The following is a 21,759-nucleotide window of genomic DNA, read 5'->3' as shown; positions in this document are numbered from 1 at the left end:
GAGTGTGTTTGTGCTGAAAGAATGTGACGCTGCACATCCTGCCAGGCACATTTTGCACGTCACTGAAGAGCTGAACGTGCATGCAGCCATGTCTCTAGTTCCCTGTCTCTGTAAGCCGGCCGGCCGACACACTGTACGTGCCAAATGCGCTGACTGAGCTTTTGTCTCCCATTCTGTGCCTGTTCTGTTCAAAGCAGAGAGTCACACTTAGCACGTTTGAGCAACCATGTTTATTTTCATCTAGAATTAAAAACATGGTGGAAAAACGAAGTGAACAAGATCTGTATGGTTTTCTTATCCTCTCTTTATAATCTATTTCTCCAAGAAATAATACAAAGAATAAGTAGCATACTATAAACTTAAAAATTGAGACAAAAAATGGCTTTTTCCAACAGATTGAGCAGAGACGTGACAGTTCCCACTTGAACTGGTTAAAGTCTCATTTTGTGGATTGCCACGTCTCATTCTCATGGCATTTATTGTGAAGTTGTACTACATGTTTGCCCTTAATACATTTAAAGGAGGTAAAGTGACAGGGACATGTCCTAGTGGCTATCTCACACACAGCAGAAGAAGACAAATTTCAGGTGTTCAAGTGTCTAAAAAGCCTAGACATTTGACGTATTAGATTACTACTGCATAGTCTGAGAATGTGCATCTAAAATCAAAACCCCTCAAACTTTTCTCCATTGAATTACAGCATAAAATCAAGGAGGTGGCATTCAATGTGGAATCTGTTATATTGCTACATAAATAACATCCATATGACTACATATAACTTAAGTATGGTCTGTTTTCATACTGCATTCCCCCCAAAACAAATATAAAGTGTTCTTTATGTTCTTTCTTTAGTGCTTGGAGGTTCTCATTCTTAGTATTCGTTTTGACATTTAGACATGGAATGCGCCTCCCTGTGTACTCAGAACCATTATGCCAATCTTAATTGATTGGTGATCACATCATCATCAAATTAGCAAATTCTAAACATGTTTTCATGACCACAAATCACTATGATTTTTATTTCCACAATAATTTGTCAACACAACTTCCAGTTTCTCATGTATTTCATGTAACAGGGTTTTTGGCAGATCTGGAGTGTATATGTGCCTATCTCTAAAGTACTTTGGGTCAACTTCTGTTGTTTAAACGTGCTATAGGCTAGAAATAAAATAGATGTAACAGTCCCCACAAAAAAATAGTTTCGTTTTTATACTATGGTATTTTTTGTAATGGAAAAATTCACAAACAAAATAATTCATTTAACACAATTCAGTGGGATACATACCAAACTTAGAGGATAGAAACAAAGTATGAATCCCATCATACCAGTATCGATTCAATACCACAGTGTTGATATCGATACATTCGATATTTGTATCATTCACCTCTACTATGCAGTCTCTCAACCTGCAATACAGGCTAGCCAGCTTTACTGTCCACAGACAGGAGTGTTAGCTAACTGGGTGCTAGCTGCCTAGCTTATCTTGAATAAAGATAGCTTATTTGTGCAAGCTACTTAAGGGTGGTTGGGTCTGAATGACATGTTTGTTACGATCATCAGCCAATCAGGATTGGCATAATGAAATAAATATTTCTGAGGAATACCCAAGGAGGAGCATCGCATAGTGAGCCATCGAAACAAATGCTTTTCTGAGAACCAGTTGCACAAGTAACCTAAAGTTTTTCAAACCCACATTTTTTGAGGATAGCAAGCTGTTCCATTCTAAAACACTATATTAACGCTATATCTTTTTACCACATACTAGACTTCCACAGAAATTGTTTGAGTTAGTTTGTGTGATCTGTTTGGTGACGAGTGGTGCTGGTCTGCTCCTTGTTGAGTCATCTTCAGCCTCCAGATTGTAGAAATGCATCTTAATAAATTACTGGTAATCTTTTGTAGTGATTCTGGAAACCTGGAGACAAGAAAAAAAAAAAGCCTTTTTCAAAACGTCTTCACAGCAAGCTGGTTGACTTTTGCTGAATTTACGACTATTCTTTTTAGAAGTTCAAGTGTCATGAAGCTGTGATTCTGGTAAGTAAAATTGGTCTGATGCGCTTGCATGATACAAGTATTGACATACTGAAGCCAAATATGGTATTGAGAAAACAGAGGATAACCAAGCGGAAAGCCTTCTGATGGGCTGTCTGTCTGGTTGTGTATTCAGTCTTTAGCCCCATGCCAGCTGGGATAGGCTTCAGCCCTCCTGCAACCCTAAGTTAATCAAGGGGAATCAATGCTATATATTGGAATGTCAATATTTTGCCCCATCCCTGGTGCCAAAATGAGAAAATATTCAGAGTTTGAAGAACTTGCTTTGAATCATGAAAGCATTTTCATCCATGTAAAGAAGCTGTGATCTCGGACAACTTGGCGCAGCTTGGTGTGCGAGCCCTCTGTGCTCTTTGGTATAGATCGCTGTCCCCAAAATAGCGAGCTCTGTATAGCATTCCTTCCTCTGTAAAAAACAAACAAACACATACACACAATTAAAAAATGATCTCAGCACTGATAATGACACTGACAATCACGCCAATACTCATGCTTAAACTCAGATATAAGAATCATTTATTGTCATACTTTGCTGTTTCTCTTTCCAGCAGTTGTTGCGAAGGTTGGAAATATAATCATCCTCCACTGTCCGCTCCAGATTTTTCAGATTCACACCAGTGAACTCTTTGGAGAACTGCTCCCCCACATAATATGGCACCTTCAAGTTCTCAGTCAGCCTCTTCTGTGAGTAACCTGCTGACCTACGTGACAACAGGCCAGAGTGTGGGAGTGTTATCATATGACAGAATGCAGCACAGATCTTGCACCATCTGTCTGTCTTAACATGAGTCACTGCTGACAATGGTTTAAAGCAGGGCCCGAAACCGCAGGCGTATATCTGAACACACAAAGGCAGTGTACTGGGAACGGGACAAGACACATGACAGCAGCACAAACAAGAGGAGCTCTGTGATTAATTGGAACTAACAGAGGTAGCAGCAAACTAATACGAGGAGAAACAACGGCAAATACTGTGAAGGCAAATCTAACACGACCACCAAGCTTATGCAAAGATCGAGTGAAAGCAGAAGTACCGTGAAAAAAACCTGGGTTGGATTCTGCTAACGTAGAGATAATCTTTTGTCTAAGTCCCTCGCAGTTTTGAAGAACAACAGTTAGTTGTGTTACTTTAGATTCTTGTGTTACAAGGATCACACTCACGGCCTGAAGCTGAGGCTGTAGGAGGGGCTGTTGACCATTATTTGACTGAGAGCTGACACAATAACCAGGATGAGGATGGGCATGACTTGCACAAAGAGGGCGAGACCTCCCTGTGGAAAAACACATTACAAACAAACACACACAGTCTCTGAGAGAAGCCTCAGCTTGTAAAATGGCAGATGACTAAATGTCTCCCCCTGCTGGCAAAACATAAACAACTCAACATTTACAGTTTAGCTTTTTAAGTATCAAACTTACATCTTGCTGTCGCTCTCTTCTCTCCCGCCTTTGGTAACGCATCCGCCCATTATTGTATACGTGAGCATGGCCTAGATTGATTTAACACATTTAGCACATAAAAAACGCACCACAGAAATATATATTTGCAATTAAAATACTCCGTCTCACATGCATTATATGGAAACACCAAACTATGAGACTAACTTGATGGATAACCTCCTCCAAAGAACATATTAAAGAGCTCTTCAGGTGAAATATCCGGCTCAAAGTTTCCATTGTCTGGGCCGTGTCTGGAAGGATGTCTTCTCTCTTCCTCACACTGATCGTACTGTCTCCTTTTGTTAACATTGCTCAGAACAGCGTACGCGCTGCCAATAGCTGTTGGAAAGTTATAACATGAAGCTGCTATAAGTTGCTTTCTGTAAGTGCTATATTAACCTTGGATGAGTTTAATCACCGTCTTACCTTTAAACGCCTCTGTTGCCCCAGGAGCGCTGTTCTTATCTGGATGGAATTTCAAAGCAAGTTTTCTATACGATCTCTTCAGTTCATCCTCTGAGGCATCTTTCGACACCCCGAGAATTTCGTAAAAGTCTTTACATTGTTTTATCCTGTGCAGAGAGCACATGATTACAAATTTCAATCACAATTGCAGTCAATATACCCATCAAGGAGTTTATTTTAACCAACAGTATGTTTATGTAATCAGCAGTCTTACGTACCTCCTCACAGCTTCTAGCTGATCAGCCATGTAGGATTTTGAAGACTCTGCAGGCTTTTCTTCAGGTCTGGCGTTCTCCTTTATGTTCTGCCGTTGTCGAGGCTCCGACACCTCGCTGAAGTCTGAATGGATATCTTGTCTGGGTGTAAATCCATTCTTTGCTATTACATCCAGCAATACTGGAAGATATGTTCAAAGATATTCTATCAAGTACTCAACAGCAGTTAAAAACACAAAATGTTCGATAGTGGGACTATCCATGTCATCAAGCAGATGTAAAGCTACCAAGCAATCAAGTTCAATGGTATTATAAGAGCTTCTTGGGGGCAGAGTATAAAACTGTAGCTATGTTTGAAAATCATTAAACTAAATATAGTTTTTGTTGGAGGATCTGTCTGCTTGTGCCATTGTTTTTCTGCTTGCACAAATCTGAAATAACTAAAACAAAGTGGCTTGAACCATTATAACTAAAATAAAAATCAAAAAACAAAAACCAGCTTTATTTCTTTTATTTTATTTTCAGATATGCTGTGGTTGCAGTTTTAACAGGTTTTATATGTATATGTGAGGTGGGTCATGGTCTAAGGCGTATCTGGTGTGGAACCTAAGAAGAGGTAAAGTTGGGCACAAGCACATGCCACCATGTACAGTGGTGCAAAAAAGTATTTGCATCCTTCCTAATGTCATATTTGTTTTGCACATTTGTCCCACTTCTATATTTGAGAATCAAAGAAAACTTAATGTTAGACATAGATAACTCAAATGTAATACAAAGTGCAGTTTTTATATCAGGATTTCATTTATTAAGTGAAAAAACTAACCAACCTACCTGCCCCGTGGGAAAAAGTTATTGCCCCTTAAACCTAATAACTGGTTGTGCCATCCACGGCAGCAAGAACTGGAATCAAGCATTTGGGATAACTCACAATGAATCTTTCACATCACTCTGGAGGAATTTTGGCCCACTGTTCTTGGCAGAATTGTTTCAGTATGAATGGTCTGTTTAAGGTCATCCTAAAGTATCTGAATAGAATTTAACTCCAGACTTTGACCAACCCAAAACCTTCATTTGGTTTTTATTTAGAGGTGGACTTGCTGGTTGCTTTCAGATTAAGTTTGTGCGAATGAGCTTCAACGCAGGAACCGATCGCTGGTCTGATGTTCTTTTTATGAAATGCTGTGTGTTTTATGCCAGATGCAAAGGCACTCAACCTTTCTAAAAAGTTCAGCTTTTGTCTCATCAGTCAACAGAATTTTGTGACCTTCTGGATGAGCCATTGATGTGCTCTTGGAGTACTATTGGTAGGCCAGGTACTCCTGGGAAGGTTCACCACTGTAAATAATGGCTCTCACTTTGGTTTGCTGGTGTCCAAAAGCCTTAGAAATGGCTTTGTAACCCCTTCCAGACTGATAGATGTCAATGACTGTTTCTCTGCACGTGGCATAATGTGTTGCTTTTTGAGATCTTTTAGCCCACTTCACTTTGTCAGAGAGATTCTATTAAAGTGACTGATCGATTCAAAATGAATCCAAGATTATCTCTGTGTAGTACTTAATTTTTCTTTGATGATCTGAAGCATGTAAGTGGCACAAATGTACAAAAAAATACAAAAACAAGAAAAAGACAAACTTTTTCACAGCAATAAATATAGTACATTTGTTTGCATGTGTGGCTATATTGATCACTTTTCTGTTTTTATTTAGCTGAATGTTGTATTTCTGTATTTATTTAGTATTGAGCTACAAACCAGATTCCAAAAAAGTTGGGACACTAAACAAATTGTGAATAAAAACTGAATGCAACGATGTGGAGATGGCAAAGGTCAATATTTTATTCAGAATAGAACATAAATCACGGAACAAAAGTTGAAACTGAGAAAATGTATCATTTTAAGGGAAAAATATGGTGACTCAAAATGTCATGGTGTCAACAAATCCCAAAAAAGTTGGGACAAGGCCATTTTCACCACTGTGTGGCATCTCCCCTTCTTCTTACAACACTCAACAGATGTCTGGGGACCGAGGAGACCAGTTTCTCAAGTTTAGAAATAGGAATGCTCTGCCATTCTTGTCTAATACAGACCTCTAACTGTTCAATCGTCTTGGGCCTTCTTTGTCACACCTTCCTCTTTATGATGCGCCAAATGTTCTCTATAGGTGAAAAATCTGGACTGCAGACTGGCCATTTCAGTACCCGGATCCTTCTCCTACGCAGCCATGATGATGTGGTCTGGCATTATCTTGTTGAAAAATGCAGGGTCTTCCCTGAAAGAGATGACGTCTGGATGGGAGCATATGTTGTTCTAGAACCTGAATATATTTTTCTGCATTGATGGTGCCTTTCCAGACATGCAAGCTGCCCATGCCACACGCACTCATGCAACCCCATACCATCAGAGATGCAGGCTTCTGAACTGAGCGTTGATAACAACTTGGGTTGTCCTTGTCCTCTTTGGTCCGGATGACATGGCGTCCCACATTTCCAAAAAGAACTTCGAATCGTGACTCGTCTGACCACAGAACAGTCTTCCATTTTGCCACACTCCATTTTAAATGATCCCTGGCCCAGTGAAAACGCCTGAGCTTGTGGATCTTGCTTAGAAATGGCTTCTTCTTTGCACTGTAGAGTTTCAGCTGGCAACGGTGGATGGCACGGTGGATTGTGTTCACTGACAATGGTTTCTGGAAGTATTCCTGAGCCCATTCTGTGATTTCCTTTACAGTAGCATTCCTGTTTGTGGTGCAGTGTCGTTTAAGGGCCCGGAGATCACGGGCATCCAGTATGGGTTTACGCCCTTGACCCTTACACACAGAGGTTGTTCCAGATTCTCTGAATCTTCGGATGATGTTATGCACAGTTGATGATGATAACTGCAAAGTCTTTGCAATTTTTCACTGGGTAACACCTTTCTGATATTGCTCCACTATCTTTCTGCGCAATATTGTGGGAATTGGTGATCCTCTACCCATCTTGGCTTCTGAGAGACACTGCCACTCTGAGAAGCTCTTTTTATACCCAATCATGTTGCCAATTAACCTAATTAGTGTTAATTGGTCTTCCAGCTCTTCGTTATGCTCAAGTTTACTTTTTCCAGCCTCTTATTGCTACTTGTCCCAACTTTTTTGGGATTTGTTGACACCGTGTAATTTTGAATCAACATATTTTTCCTTTGAAATGATACATTTTCTCGGATTAAACTTTTGATCTGTCATCTACGTTCTATTCTGAATAGAATATTGACATTTGCCATCTCCACATCATTGCATTCAGTTTTTATTCACAATTTGTTTTGTGTCCCAACTTTTTTGCAATCCGGTTTGTAGATTGGCGAGCTTAGAAGGATAATACCTGTGTTGTCAAAAATTATTTTTGAAATAATCATGGGAAAGTAGCATGTAGTAATCTTGGACATCTAGGACTTATTTTGCCTTTCTCCCAGTCCACTCCTGTTCACCTAAATTAAAGGCTTAGCTTTCTGTTAGAAAAGGAAATTAAAGCACTGCAGACACTGATGGAACAGCTTCATTTTAAAGTGAAATTCGTACAAAAAAAGAATAAGAAAAAACGCAGAAGCTGCATAAATGAACCAGCTAGCTTAAGTGCTATCAAAGGCCCTGGCTACATGCGCTGCTCATGAGGAGTGCAGGTGATGCTGCAGGCTGTGGAGGTGATGATGCGCATCTTCGCAGCTGAATGTGCGCCCCCCTCCCCCTTTCCCCCCATATTGACTTACCTTTGGCTTTCTCTGTCGGGAAGAGCCTCTGCGCCTTCTCCAGGAACCTCTGCGCCTTGTCCGGCTGTTGGTTGGTTAAGGCGGCCGCTGCAATGTCAATGCAGCGCTCCGCTTCGTCCCTGTTTACTTCCATCGCAGCAGGCATCAGCAGCAACTAACTGGACCAGAAGTAAATACGGGCGCCTGATGATGACGCCAGATAGATGCTGCAGGAAAAAAATATATGTATCAGTCAGTCGGTGATATGCATTCATCAATGTGGTGCTAATTTTTTGTCTGCTGCTGGTGCATGGGGATTGGAGATTTTAGTAATAGGTGAGCCCTGTTTGCAGAAAATCAACAGTATCGGCTGCGTGCGCTGCCCCATTTTCACCATTAGATGGCGACAGATTGCCATTTTTTTTTTCAAATGTAGGTCAAGAGGGTGAACACCCGTTGGTGTGTTCATCCATCCGTCCAACCGTCCATCCATTTTCTGCTGCTCGCCCGGGTAAATATGGGCCGCGTGATCCTTAATTTGGCCATACAGTGTGTATCTGTTTCTATTTTGCAGCAGAGTCAAAGCTCTTCTTCACAGGGTGACGTAAACAGCCTTTTCGACCTGTTCTGCAGTGTTTATGGAGACTCAGTTGTTTTTTCCCGTCATGCCTAAAATACTTTTTCTTGTGTTCAGCAGCTTATGCTATTTTTGGGCACATTGAAAGTTTATATCTCACAATTAAACTTCTATAGACAGAGAATGAGGATGACGTAACAGATGAAGCATCCTATTTTCCTACGTGGGTGGAGGACAGGGGGGAGGGGGCTCTTCTGCCGGGGTTTGGGCACAGTAACTTGTTTTGTTCCACTTGCATCGTTAACACAGTGCTTGTGTTTCAGTCCACGCGTGATTTCAAAAGGAAAACGGTTACACAGTTCAATGTTTGTGCGTGTCTAGACAGCAACAAGATCGGCTAGTTTCCAGAGGTGGCAAATATACATCTGGCAAACCGGAGAATGAATAAAAGGTGAACAGCAGATAAACAAACAGCCAATCAGAGCCCGAGCAAGAGGCGACAGGCGAGCGCTCATTGGTCGGCCACACCACGAGTTCTAGTTCTCATTGCGGAGCTATCACTCTCCCTTTTCTGGGTTACTGTAATTTTGGGTCAAGCTGACTGTCCTCCGTTTATCTCGTTTCTGCCCTTCTGCCTATCTTCGGTGAGTTATTGAGTAAAAATTTTCCCTCCCACAGGTGTTTCATCATTTTTTTTTTTGGCGCGTTGGAGCGTCGCGTTACCGCTTTATAAGTCAGCATCATCGCTACCGTCTTCCTCTTCATCCTCCGACAGCGCCAGCCAGCAAGCAGCTAGCCTGCCGGGGCTAGTCAGCACAAAATTAATTAACATATTGACAAAACAGCCTCCATTACACACAAAAAGCGCCGAGGCGACTGACTTCTCTCCTCTGTTTGCCGCTCACAGCATCACAGCACCGCTGCCACAATGACGGAGGCGGAGGCGTTAGAGAACAAGCAGCAGCAGCACAAGTCCAGCAATGGGGATGTTCTTCCAGAGAGCGCCAGAGAAGACGCGTTTGATCACACGTACAAAGAGAAAGAGGGCCCAAAACCTCCCCGGATCATCGTATGGAAAAATGTCATACTGATGACTCTGTTGCACATAGGAGCCTTGTACGGCGTGTTCGTCGTACCTTCAGCATCTCGTTTGACCTTGCTTTGGTGTAAGTGCGAAAAGAAAATTGCCTGTTACACCCCCTTTTCTCCTTTTTTTGCATGTTGGTTTTGTTTACTTATTTAGTGGAAATCATATTTTATCAAATCAACAGCTGTTATGTCAGCAGCACGCCCTGCTTTTCTCGCCGGTGGTGAATGCAAATAGGCGGCTCCATATATATGTGATCCTCCCAGCATCCTTCATGGAGGTGGAGGATTATAGATCAGGAATAAAGTCATCAGAGATTACATGTCACAGCACGTGCCTTTAAGCTGGGCTGTCAGGAAAATAAACTGGCCTCCTTAATGTCAGTTTTTTAAAAATAAAGGTCAAGTAGACAAATGAAGAATAGCTGGATAATTAGCATAAACTGTACTTTATTTATACAGTTTCTTCACTGCTGTGTCACAACTCTTTTAGCTTTTAGTCTTTCATGAACTCAACCATGAAATGTTTTTATTATTAGATTTGGCTTTTACACTGTAAAGGACACAGCTTTACACTGTAATCTCCTTGTGAAACAGACAGGCCAGTGCTAACCAGGTGACCTGAGGGAAATTTGCAATTTCCGCTGGAAATTGTGCACAAAATCTAATCAAATACCGAAGAGCCTTTTGGATCAAATTGATAAAGATTGTGGTAAACAAATACTCTAGTGCTTTAACAATTTATGCTATTTGGGGGGGGGAAACAGAAACGCGTCTGTCACGATGTATCTGTCTCGTGATCTGTCACTTGTTGCTGGATGTTCTTCCCAGCCCTAACAATAACAGTGCAATTGTGCAGAAAATAATGCACAAACACTGCAGTGTGCAGCATCTGTGCAACAAAGTGCTGTTGACATGAGCACAAAAGTAGGTCAAACTAATTTGCCCATGTGTTTCTTTCCACAGCTGTACTTTGTTTTTTGATAAGTGCGTTAGGAGTCACTGCAGGAGCGCATCGCCTGTGGAGTCACAGATCCTACAAGGCTACATTACCTTTAAGGGTTTTCCTCGGTGTAGCTAACTCCATGGCATTTCAGGCAAGCAAAAATGACTGTTCTGCTGACACATCTTTTTAGTATACAAACACACACTTATGACCTGGAGCCAAGATAATAGCAGCTTTTGTTTCACTATAAGTACCGTGCTGTGTCAACAGTGTGCATAATCTTGGTCTTAATTCCAAACCACAGAATGATATCTTTGAATGGGCTCGAGACCACAGGGTTCACCACAAATACTCGGAAACAGACGCCGACCCTCACAATGCCGTCCGCGGCTTTTTCTTTTCTCATATCGGCTGGCTGTTGGTGCGCAAACACCCTGACGTGATCGAGAAAGGATGCAAGCTGGAGCTCACCGACCTGCTAACAGACAAAGTTGTCATGTTTCAGAGGAAGTAAGTGGCATGATTAAGGTTCAGACTTCACACTGCATCTAGTTTATTAATCCTTTATTTATCCAGGTAAAAAATCTCATTGAGATTAAAAATCTCATTTCCAAGAGAGACCTGGCATCATGGCAACAAAAGTCACATACCACATAGGTATAGTTGCTAAAAAAAAACAAAGTGCAATGGGTGCAAATAGCAAGACAGTGCTGCAGTTTCTATAAATATAAATAAATGTTAGAGTACTGCTGTGGAGATGTTTTCATAATGGCAAGCTGTGTTAGTCATTCTGGTTTAACAAGATGACAATTACTAACGTAAGATTCACGGAGAGCAGGCCTGAATGGAAAATAGGTCAAGTGGAAATAAAGGGGGGAAAAGTGAGCATTTTCTTATCTGGCAAACAGAGTTTTTGTATTTAAATAATTTGTTTTTTGCTGATACCTACTCTCGCTATCTCCTCGACAGGTATTACAAGCTCTCCGTGCTGGTCATGTGCTTTATTATCCCAACAATCGTGCCTTGGTACCTGTGGGGGGAGTCTCTGTGGGTGTCCTACTTCGTCCCAACTCTGCTTAGGTACACCTTGGTGCTGAACGCTACCTGGCTGGTCAACAGCGCTGCCCACATGTGGGGAAACAGGCCCTATGACAAGAACATCAACCCCAGAGAGAACAAGTTTGTCACTTTCAGTGCTATAGGTATGAACAACACCCCAACACATGCTCATGGCAGAAATTACACACCAGAATGTACAGCACAGGACAGTGAATGCTTGTATAGGGATATTTTAAAGTATTTTTCAAGTAAAATTGAAGAAGAAAAGCCAGATTTTTAATGTAAGTTTGTTACTTTGGTATAGCGTCACCTTCAGAGTAAATGTAATTACATTGTACACGATACATGTAACTTCTGTCGGTGCTGTGTTTTTGGAAACAGAATTTCCCAGAGGAACCCACCGAGGGATTAATAAAGTTTTATCTTATCTTATCTTATGTCCTCGTTTTGCTTTTATTTGACTGCACAGTTGCGTCAAGCGTTCAGTGCAGTAAAAGTCAAATCATCCAATTATACTTAAACAAATTTGCTAACCAGTGATTATCATCTCTCTCTCCCCATAGTTTCTGTTTTGCCCTGTCTCCCTATGCTCTCTTTTTTTTCTTTTCTCTGTCCCCTCACCTCGCAAACGGTCGTGGCACGTGGCTCCCCGTTCCCGCGCCTGGTTCTTCCGGAGGTTTCCTGTTAAAAGCGAGTTTTTCCTTCCCACCGTCGCCGAGAGCTTGCTCATAGGGGATCTTCTGATTGTTGGGAATGCCTCCTTAATACTGCAGGGTCGTTACCTTGCAGTATAAAGCGCCGTGAGGCAGCTGTTGCTGTGATTTCGCGCTATATAAATGAACTTGAATTGGACTGAATTGAACTAAAACAAAAGGAACGATTTTTACAGGCCCATGTAAACATTTTATTTACCAGATGTGCTAAAGGGTGGACAAAATGTTTAAAAACAAAAAGTACATACTTGATTTGAACCTATTTTATTAACGATTTTTACCTGATTACCACTTTGTCCACCTGCTCCCCTCACTATGCATGCACCTTGTTCAACCAGTAGGAGTCAGCAGTGCAGTGACAAAGAGCACCCGATAGATATATCAAAAGAGCTGGATATTCTAAGATGGCACCCAGCTATTCACCCCATAGCAAGTTAAGTCTAGTTTTAGAAGAGGCACAATTTAGCAGCTGTATCTTTGGTAATGATTATGCAGGGAAGAAAGTCGTCTTTTGTTAGGGAACATCACACGATGTCACCAATATACCACCACAGTCTGTCATTGTTCCTGCAGTTGCTTCTGAATTGTTTATTTTAGGGATGCAACTGCTGTGCAATTCTCGGATGATATTAACATTTAAAGCAATTTAGTCAATTCCAATATTTTTTTGTAGTATTGCTTTTCCTTTAAATAACTGAACAGTTTTAAAAGCTGTCAGCTCGTCACACCAGGTTTAAACAATTAGTCAGTGCAAAACTGAATTAATGCAGCAGTTAGCTGTCCAACACTGACTATCATTTTATATTGGTGAACAAGGCCAATGCCAATCTCTTGATCAGTTTTTCATAAAGAATTTATCAGAATTTAAATGTAGAATTTATGTGCATAAAACCGTATAAAGTGATTTTGTGTCTTCCAGGCTCTGACTGAGAGCCTGGAAGACACAAAATCACTACAAAGCTGTGTGGTTGCAAAACAAGTTTTTCTTCAGGGGGAAAAATGTTTCACAAGGTTGTAGAACAAGACGTGTTTATTAGTAGGCAAGGTCCACATGGCCAAGCTTTAGTTGCATTAGCTGGCTGGATACACCCTAAAATAGGATAAGATAAAGATAAAGGGTATAAAAAAACGCTGTTATCAACATTTTTGGGTAATCCAGTCTTTCTTCACCAGGCTTTGTGCATACAGCTGTAAAAGGAACGTTATCTAGCTAATCAAGGACTACCTACTAAACTCGAGCCAAAAAGGTCATGGAGGAATAAAAATAGAGCACTGCTGGCTGAAACATTTATTTCGCTGTCTCTCAGTGTGTACCGTTGGCAGCAGCACATGAGAGCTTTCCAACTTTCAGCTTGAGATAACATGATGATGAAGATGTGCTTTTAGGTATAGTTTTAGTATAGTATAGGCCTAGTCTAGTTATTTACTAAGATAATATGACAACGGAAATAAAAGTAATTGTAAATTTCTTGTTTTTACACTCAGCTCTGCTCTAATCAGCTGGTTATGTTTGTAACCAACAGGGAAATTGAGTTTCAGGTGGACAAACTATGTAAGATCACCACTCATGATTGAAGGGTGTTTCCCCTTGTCTCTTCTTTTTCCTTATCAGCCAAATAGCAAATATTGGCTGATAGATCGGCGGTTGATATATTGGTCGGGTTGTTCAATAGATCAATACGTTTTCAAAGCTCAGAATTGCTGGCTGCAGTATTAGTTAAAAAAGGACTTATGTGCTACTGCGTCTTTACTCTCTAGTTGTGTGGCATTACCATGGTTTGGCTGAAGCAGGTTTGCATCTCGGGAATATCATCAGGAAAAGAATGAAACTGAACTTATAAACATTAGAGTTCTGGTTTGACAGCCCTTTTTTTCCTTTTATTTCGGTTTGTAGTACACCTCATAAGCAGGCAAACACCCGACAAAGCTCAGAGACGATCTGAAAAGTGGGTGAGGTGGGATTATAAATACTGCAGGGAATGATTAGAGAATTGAAAGGAGGGAAGCGCGGCTCAGGTGACTTTACAGGTGGGAAAGGCAGACAGGTGGGAGCAGCAGTAATGACATCACAGCCAGTGGTCTCGAACCACCCAAAACCTGTGACAACACCACAGGCTACCTGTAAACACAGATCCCAGCAGTGAAACAGTTGAAGAATCTTCTTTTTCTTTTAAAGACTGAAAACTGAAAACATGGAACGCGTTGCAAAGACCGCTTTTGACTGAAATCCAGTTTTACATGTTTTTTTAACGAATCGTTCATTCCTGTTTCCTGTGCTTTGCAGGTGAGGGATTTCACAACTATCACCACACGTTCCCATATGACTATGCAACCAGCGAGTTTGGCTGCAAGTTGAACCTTACCACTTGTTTCATCGACTTCATGTGTTTCTTGGGCCTGGCCAAAGACCGCAAGAAGGTGTCCCGTGAGCTAGTCCTGGCCCGGATACAGCGCACCGGAGACCGTAGTGGCTAAGATCGCTAAACTGTGGTCAGCTTCAAGGCAAAACGACCGATAAGAAGAATTTCCACAGTCCTTTGACAGCTATACATTTCTCATTCTCTGAGGATTAAAGTCAGCTTTATAAGGGCCTTGACCACATTTTTGCTTGTTTTTGTGGTTTTTGTAGCTGTAACTAAACAAATTATTCAAGATGGAAAAAAAAAAGATGTTTCAGATTTGAATTAGATGCATTTTAAAAGTCACCTCCATTTTCCGCTGTTTTGCCACTTTTGGTGTGCATTCTTCATGCAAGATCAGTTATGTAGCCGATCATTTTTATGTAAGTATGAATTAATTATTCTTCAAAACTGACAAGGAGTGGAGCACTTAAATATGGAGTAACATTTTAACTGTTAAGGTACATTACTGATTCAAGAGTGTTGCCTTTATTGTAGTTTACAACAAGTTTTCAACTGTTCTCATAAATAGATTTCATTTCTGAGCAGTTTAGATTTGAAATGAAGAGGTGAGAGGTCATGTTTGTTTTGCTTTTTGCAAAAAAATAAAATTAAATAAATAAAATGCTTGCTTTAATGAAATATGAGAGAATACTGAGGGAACCCAGACCTTCTTATTAGCCTGAGCATTCTGACAACCAGTAGGCCAAAGCTTTACACAACCTGCAGGGTGCAACACTGTGGTTGCCTTTAGCAGAAATCTACACTGGATATCTATTGAGAAAAGTTCAAGCACTTTGAAAAAGATTAGCTGTGCAATAATTGGACGGAGTTTTCTCGCGATAATATAGGGAACTTGTTTAACATTAGAATGAAACTGCCGCTTAGCGTAAGCAGTTAATGAGAATTGTAACTTTACCTTAGAAAGATAAAAAATTTCACTGAGTTTTTGGGTGCTGGATGAATATATCATTAGTGCCAAGAGCGTGTCAAATGACAACATTTTTACAACCATCGCTGTGGTCCACTAGAGCACACTAAGTCGCCTCTTTGCATAACATGATTGTTGGAGTTGTTTTTTTTAACATTGTGGCATGAGCGGCTTTTTGCTTAACTGATTTTATCCAACTCGTGTGACTATTTTGTCCTTAAACATCTGCAGCATAGAGCTCCCTGATAGGTGTAGCAGCCAGTCATGTGGCAGTTCTGGTGTTACAAAACAACATGTCACCCATGCATGGCGATATACTGTAGTAGGTGTTGTAGTGAGGTGTTGTGTCGGTGACTGTGAAGGCAGAACTGCGTCTATTTTTGTAACGTACTGTGGAGCTGCATCGCTTTGGATCATCAGAACCGTTGGCGCCGCGTTGATTTCCGAACAGGGTCTGGTTTCCCTTTGATGTGCTACAAAGGTCGTTATTTCAGAATTTTAGGTGCATCAGTGTTTATGTTAATCTTTGATTCTGATGTGTGGAATGCGTAGATTATTTATGTGTTTAATTGTTTTTTCTTTCTTATCGACTTTCAAAAAAAAAAGCAAAAGAAAATATTGTTCGAACCTGATAAATATATTTCTGCATTCCAATATTTGGCTGACGGCCTTGTAAAAATATATCTTTAAAAAAAAAATCTGAAAACTGGAGCAATTGTTCATTTGTTCTTAAGAGTCAGGATCAACCTAATGCCTTATGACTTGCATCCATTCCTTCGCTTCCTGTCAGTTGAGTCAAAAATGCTCGAGTACCGCAAAACAAATTTGACTTCTGAGTTCCGTGTTTACACTGAGTGGAACATTGTTTTTCTCCTAAAATCATGTTTAATTTTAGGCAAACGTAGCATGGCAACACTGAGGAAATGTACATGCAAACGGAGGATAGGATTTAAGCGTAAAAGAGTCTGGTACAAAATGAAAAGCTGGCGAGAATGTTACATCGTGAGGTTTAAAGCTGCAGTGCGAAACTTTTGCTTCCCTTTTATGGCCGTGAGAGCAGTTGTGGCGATCGGTGTTGCCATAGCCGTTGATCACTTCTTCCTTTTTTTGAGATTGTGATCCTTCCCATGAACGCATCGGCTTTCATAGGGTTTTCCACCATTGCTTTGTCATTGTAGCTGTGCCATGGGTGGTGAAAGCAGCAGTAAGACTCCCAGTATAAAATGGAGCACCCATCAATTGCAAAAGTATGAAAAAGGAGCTGGGTGGAAGTAGGTTGCTTGTTGTAGAGACGGCAACTGAAAACTGGCTTTAAGATCCATGTATTTGTAAGTTAGATGTATATCAGTGGATCATCTTGCTTGGGCTTCCTGAGCTAATGCTATATTTGATATTTAATCCTTTAATTTAACTAAACAGATTTATCCATTAGGCTTACCCAGCTCCGTGAATGTAAATTAATTACTATCCAAAGGTCTCGCACTTTAGCTTTAACTTGGGCCCTGATAGATGGATGGTGCCAGCTTCTCTCAACTCATCACAGCATCTCGGCATAAAAACGTAAAACAAAGGTGCTGTCGTGAGGACATCATTAGAGCACTTACCAAAACAGATGGCATTATATACTATTACAACAACGCCGGCTGGCCACAGCACCAAAAGCAGCGTTTTCCTAATGAGGAGAGAGAGGGGTCGAGCTGTTTTCAGTCTGATAATGTCTACTGTATTAAAAATCTGAAATAAATTCACAATATTTTCAATACACTTGTAATTCCATTAACAGTTGTTGCTCATTTATTTCTGTTTTCACTCTCTGTGTCTTTGGGTTTTATGATTCTAAATAAATTTGCGCTGTGCATGCCAAACATTTAGAGTAGTTCCATGAGACATTTTGGTTTACACATACTTAGTTCTCGCTTTCAGAATGGTTTTGTAGTTGGTGTCAGGAACGAAGCTAAATACGCCTGTGATTTCTAAACATTTCCTGGATATTTTAAATTGGTTTTCAAGATTTTAACTCCAATTTTAACTCCATAAGGACGTCTTATGGAGTTAAAATGCTTCTCGTTGTCGTTACTGCTGTCTTCTATCTTGAAATCCTTTACTAAAGTAACAGAGAAATAATAAGTAACACTTTCTTTTGGGTTTTGTAAGATTACCAGAAGCCACTGGGCTTTCTGATCTTCATTTAATAGTCAATAAAATAAAATCTGATTTATGAGAGGGGGAAATGTATTAGCTACACCCCAAATGTATAAATCTATCTTATAATTTATGTTCAAATCTTAAATCTGTCCATTAACTCTTGGAAATGAAGGATTACACATTTAAATGCCTTGTCTGTGTCTACAGTTGTGGTCAGAGTTTTACATACAATGATCACAGATATGAATGTCATTATAATTTGGGGCTTTTAATAATCTCTTTCGAATGATTTCATTTTCCAGGGTGGAATTATTGTACAGCATATATTTTAGTGACTTTTCAAATTTGAATTTATTTTGGATTTTCTTTTATCCACATAGTGTTAAAAAATATACATACAAATATGTACATACACTCATTTAAATCTTAATAAGTGCTGCTAAAGGTGCTTCAGTGTTGCTTAACTTGACAAGGCCTGGGTTTATTGCGTTCTCATTAGTAGTTTCTCTTAAAAATTATTTGTTTGACAGCACTCATTGGATCAACTAACAATCAGAACAATGAAAGCCCAAGACTGTCAGGATCTAAGAAGTAGAACTGAACATTTACACAAGTTGGAAAGGTGTCTTCAAACAACTATATGTAAATACAAGTTATTCACATGTGTCACCACTGCCAAGGTGTAAACCAGGGGTGGGTGCCTCAAGGGTCATTGTCCTGCAGGTTTTAGATGTGTCCTTGATCCAACACAGCTGATTTAAATGACTAAATTACCTCCTCAATGTGTCCTGAAGTTCTCCAGAGGCTGGTAATGAACTAATCATGTGATTCATGTGTGCTGACCCAGGGTGAGATCTAAAACCTGCAGTACACTGCAGGTTTATATGGCCATGAACTGCAAGGGTGCTGACCAAAAAGGAAGTCTCTCTTTCAAAATTGAGAGGTTCAAGCTCAACTGAAATTTGCAGATGCCCACATGAACGAGCAAAATGCCTTATGGAGAAAGGTTTTATGGTCAGACAAGACAAAAATGAAGCTATTTAGCCATAGCGACAAGAGATATGTTTGGATGAGTAAACGTGAGGCTTTCACACCTAAGACCAGTGTACCAGCTGTCAAGCATGGTGGTGGTAGCATCACGCTCTGGGCTGTTTTGCTGTAAAGGTACATCACACAAAGTGGAGAGAATAATGACAAGCAGGATTAACTTAAAATTTATCAACGTCACCTCAAATTAACAGCTAGATAATTGAAACTTGGACATAGTTGGGTGTTCCAGCGGGACAATGAGACCAAACACAAATCAAAACTGATTTTGGCAAGCATGCTAACTTTAATCTTCTGGAATGGCCTTCCCAAAGCTCTGACCTTGTGGTCTACACTTAAAAGCCAGATCTGTTGAAGAAAACCAACGAATTTAAAAGACCACTACCAATTCTGCCAAGAAATTTAGTCAAATATGCAGCTAGGATTATATAAGAAACTGGTAGAAGGCTACCAAAAGTGTCTGGTCAAGGTGCAGTTTGCAGACATTTAGCCAGATCCTAGTGGGGTGTATGTATACTTTTGACCCTGTGGATTAGAGAAAATCCAAAGGAAATTCAAACTTGTTCACCCAATTATTGTTTTTTAAGTCAATAAAGATATATGCTATACAACCACTACACCTTAGAAAATTAACTGTTCAAATAAACATTTAAAAGCTCAAATACAAGGACATTCATGCCCATTATGAGTGTATTGACCCTTCTGACCACATCTGTACATCAACTTCATTTTGAGTTTAAAATATGTCGAAATGTTAAATTCAGTGTTAAATTGTCTCCAGTGATATCGTACTCCATAACCCTAACCAAGTGCGAGTGTCTGTGAAGAAGCCAGCTGGAATGGTTTGGGGGATGGCATGTTCCTGGTTGCCTTTGGGCTTCTGTGGCAAAGAACTCATCCAGTGTGCTGCTGGCATAAGTGATCAAGTCAAATATAACCTCTGCCTGATTTCCACAGTCCAGAGAGGAATGTAGGACCAGTGTGGTCACAAGAGACCAGTTTAATATGTCAGACTGTACGAGGTTAAGGAGTATGTGTCTCAAAAGAGTGATTCCAAAATCTAATCATGCAATTTTATGCATTTTTTTTTGTCTTTGTTCTTTATTTGCTCTGTAAGTGAAGGGTTGGAACCTCTTAAGTGTCATTATGTTGTTTGTGTATTAATGCCACATGACATTATGGAAAAAGTCTAATAAAATGTTGAAGTTTTACAGTCTTTATTTGATTATTTTGTTTTTTCCACCATCTTCCATTCCTGATTTAGAAGCATGAATTGCAAACCAGCCCCTGCTCATTTCGGTCCTCAGATGAACCGGCCAAAGGGACACGAGTAAAAGACCTGCATTTGCAACTTTACCCATAATTTTTTCTTATCATCACAGCGTGGACAGACAGGAGGCAGACTGGGTGAATAAAAAGCAATCTGTTTATTATGGCTATTGTACAAAAAGTCTAAAGCAAAGTTCATAAATAAAGTGGTGAAATCCAATGACACACAACCAGAAACACACAAGGGAGGTTAGCAGACACAAAGGCAAACACTGATGGGAAGACAACGCTTATATTTTCATACACATGAGGGTAATTAGCAGAAGTGGATGCGGGTGATAGTAATTGAAGACAAATGAGGCAGTAGGGAAGCCAAACTAAACACAAGTCACTAGGGACGAGTAACTACCAAAATAAGACAGGAATAAATACAAATACAGACAGTAGCTTCAAACTAAAGGGAAGCAAAACAAAACACGAGGAATTAGACAGGACTGACTGAAAACTAACAGAGACTTGAAAGAAACTAGGAACAAAAACGAAAAGCTAAATGAAAAGAATGGTCACAGCGACAAACTAACAAACACTATATATATATTTATATATATGTGTGTGTTTAAAATAACAAATAGCTATTTAATTCAGATGATATAATGAAAATGCAAGTGCATTTACCTCTTACATATAAAAAGAGAGACAATGCATTGTCACAGACACTGGAAATACTCACCATTGTTGTGCCATATACTTAATACTGTCTGATTATATTTTCTATTAATGTGTCTCTGTAACATAACAATAGTTAAGAAAAACAGAGTAAAATAAAAGCATATTTTTCCTCTGAAAAGCACTATAACAGAATTATAATTGTATATATAGATATATATAAGACAATACTTAAGACATACATATGAATATAAGAACAGTCTACATTAATACTAGCATCAAAATGTACTACTAAAAGTACTCACAGATAAGTACTTTAGCTTGTTGGTAGACAGGGTTTGAACTAGTTTGTGTTTGCAGATAGGGATTATGTGTTTTTTCTTCTTAACAATATGCAGAGAATATTTTTTTTAAATGGGACTGGGAGAGGACTAAAGTAGTATAACTTCGAAATCCCAGTTGAGTGGCGTCTGGAGGCATCATAATTTTATTAACTATAAATCCATGTCATCGTCCTGCATGACTGCATCCATTCGAGTCAGCCCATTGCAGCTCTACTAAAATCTGAACCTAAGTTACCAGCGAAGGCTCAGCACATCATGACTCAGCACGCTTCTGTGGTGTGATGTGGGGTGGTTTAAATTGCACGATATTACTGTCACACTATCCTGACATGACCGAGGTTACTCCAGTTCAAATTCCCAAAACATTCACACCACGCAGCTCCCGCAGCATCTGACTGAGAGCGACCAATCAGAGGGCGAGGTCCTGACTTCTGATCCCTGTGGCCCCATAGAGGAAGGGCGGGTGAAACACCTGTGCCAACTTGCAAACTTACTGACACTGAACACTCGCGGATTGCAGTGAATTTTAAAGAGTTGTGTAACGCTCCTCCAAGTGTGCAAATTGGGTCAGAAAACAAACAAAAAATCCCAAATCGTTAAGTGCAGACTTTGATGCATTCACGTGCTTTGTTGCAAACAGGAAAACGGATCAACATCTAAAGTAGTTTACCTGAGGGCACTGACGCGGG

The 21,759-nt window shown here is 40.1% G+C and overlaps 2 protein-coding genes across 2 annotated transcripts; one reads left to right on the top strand and one right to left on the bottom strand.

Moving 5' to 3' along the window:
* Nucleotides 1–215: 215 nt before the first annotated feature.
* Nucleotides 216–8,280, bottom strand: dnajb12b (DnaJ heat shock protein family (Hsp40) member B12b). The gene is made up of 9 exons (XM_084937511.1): nucleotides 7,910–8,280; nucleotides 4,177–4,354; nucleotides 3,920–4,065; nucleotides 3,659–3,832; nucleotides 3,473–3,543; nucleotides 3,215–3,324; nucleotides 2,582–2,754; nucleotides 2,318–2,459; nucleotides 216–1,916 (listed from the first exon to the last, which is right to left on the bottom strand). Exons 1-8 carry the CDS (start codon nucleotides 8,052–8,054, stop codon nucleotides 2,338–2,340), a joined length of 1,119 nt encoding a protein of 372 aa, XP_084793637.1. The 5' UTR covers nucleotides 8,055–8,280; the 3' UTR covers nucleotides 216–1,916; nucleotides 2,318–2,337.
* Nucleotides 8,281–8,977: 697 nt separating this feature from the next.
* scd (stearoyl-CoA desaturase (delta-9-desaturase)) lies at nucleotides 8,978–20,000 on the top strand. The gene is made up of 6 exons (XM_084937515.1): nucleotides 8,978–9,109; nucleotides 9,373–9,631; nucleotides 10,518–10,648; nucleotides 10,802–11,007; nucleotides 11,467–11,699; nucleotides 14,554–20,000. Exons 2-6 carry the CDS (start codon nucleotides 9,394–9,396, stop codon nucleotides 14,742–14,744), a joined length of 999 nt encoding a protein of 332 aa, XP_084793641.1. The 5' UTR covers nucleotides 8,978–9,109; nucleotides 9,373–9,393; the 3' UTR covers nucleotides 14,745–20,000.
* Nucleotides 20,001–21,759: the final 1,759 nt, after the last annotated feature.

Source organism: Perissodus microlepis, chromosome 8 (genome assembly GCF_051167445.1).
Source record: "Perissodus microlepis isolate ML-2025 ecotype Zambia chromosome 8, ASM5116744v1, whole genome shotgun sequence".
NCBI classification, from domain to species: Eukaryota; Metazoa; Chordata; class Actinopteri; order Cichliformes; family Cichlidae; genus Perissodus; species Perissodus microlepis.
Note: the sequence above shows the minus strand (reverse complement) of the source record. Positions and strands in the feature narration are given on the sequence as shown.

Bases quoted from the DNA above. Each gene is read 5' to 3' on its own strand.
- dnajb12b (XM_084937511.1), bottom strand. From the start codon at position 8,054: ATGCCTGCTGCGATGGAAGTAAACAGGGACGAAGCGGAGCGCTGCATT. The intron at 4,355-7,909 runs GTAAGTCAATAT...CATATCTTCCAG, and splicing joins CCCGACAGAGAAAGCCAAAG to TATTGCTGGATGTAATAGCA. The intron at 2,755-3,214 runs GTGAGTGTGATC...GTTGTCACGTAG, and splicing joins TACAGCCTCAGCTTCAGGCC to GTCAGCAGGTTACTCACAGA.
- scd (XM_084937515.1), top strand. From the start codon at position 9,394: ATGACGGAGGCGGAGGCGTTAGAGAACAAGCAGCAGCAGCACAAGTCC. The intron at 9,632-10,517 runs GTAAGTGCGAAA...TTCTTTCCACAG, and splicing joins TCGTTTGACCTTGCTTTGGT to CTGTACTTTGTTTTTTGATA. The intron at 11,008-11,466 runs GTAAGTGGCATG...TCTCCTCGACAG, and splicing joins GTTGTCATGTTTCAGAGGAA to GTATTACAAGCTCTCCGTGC.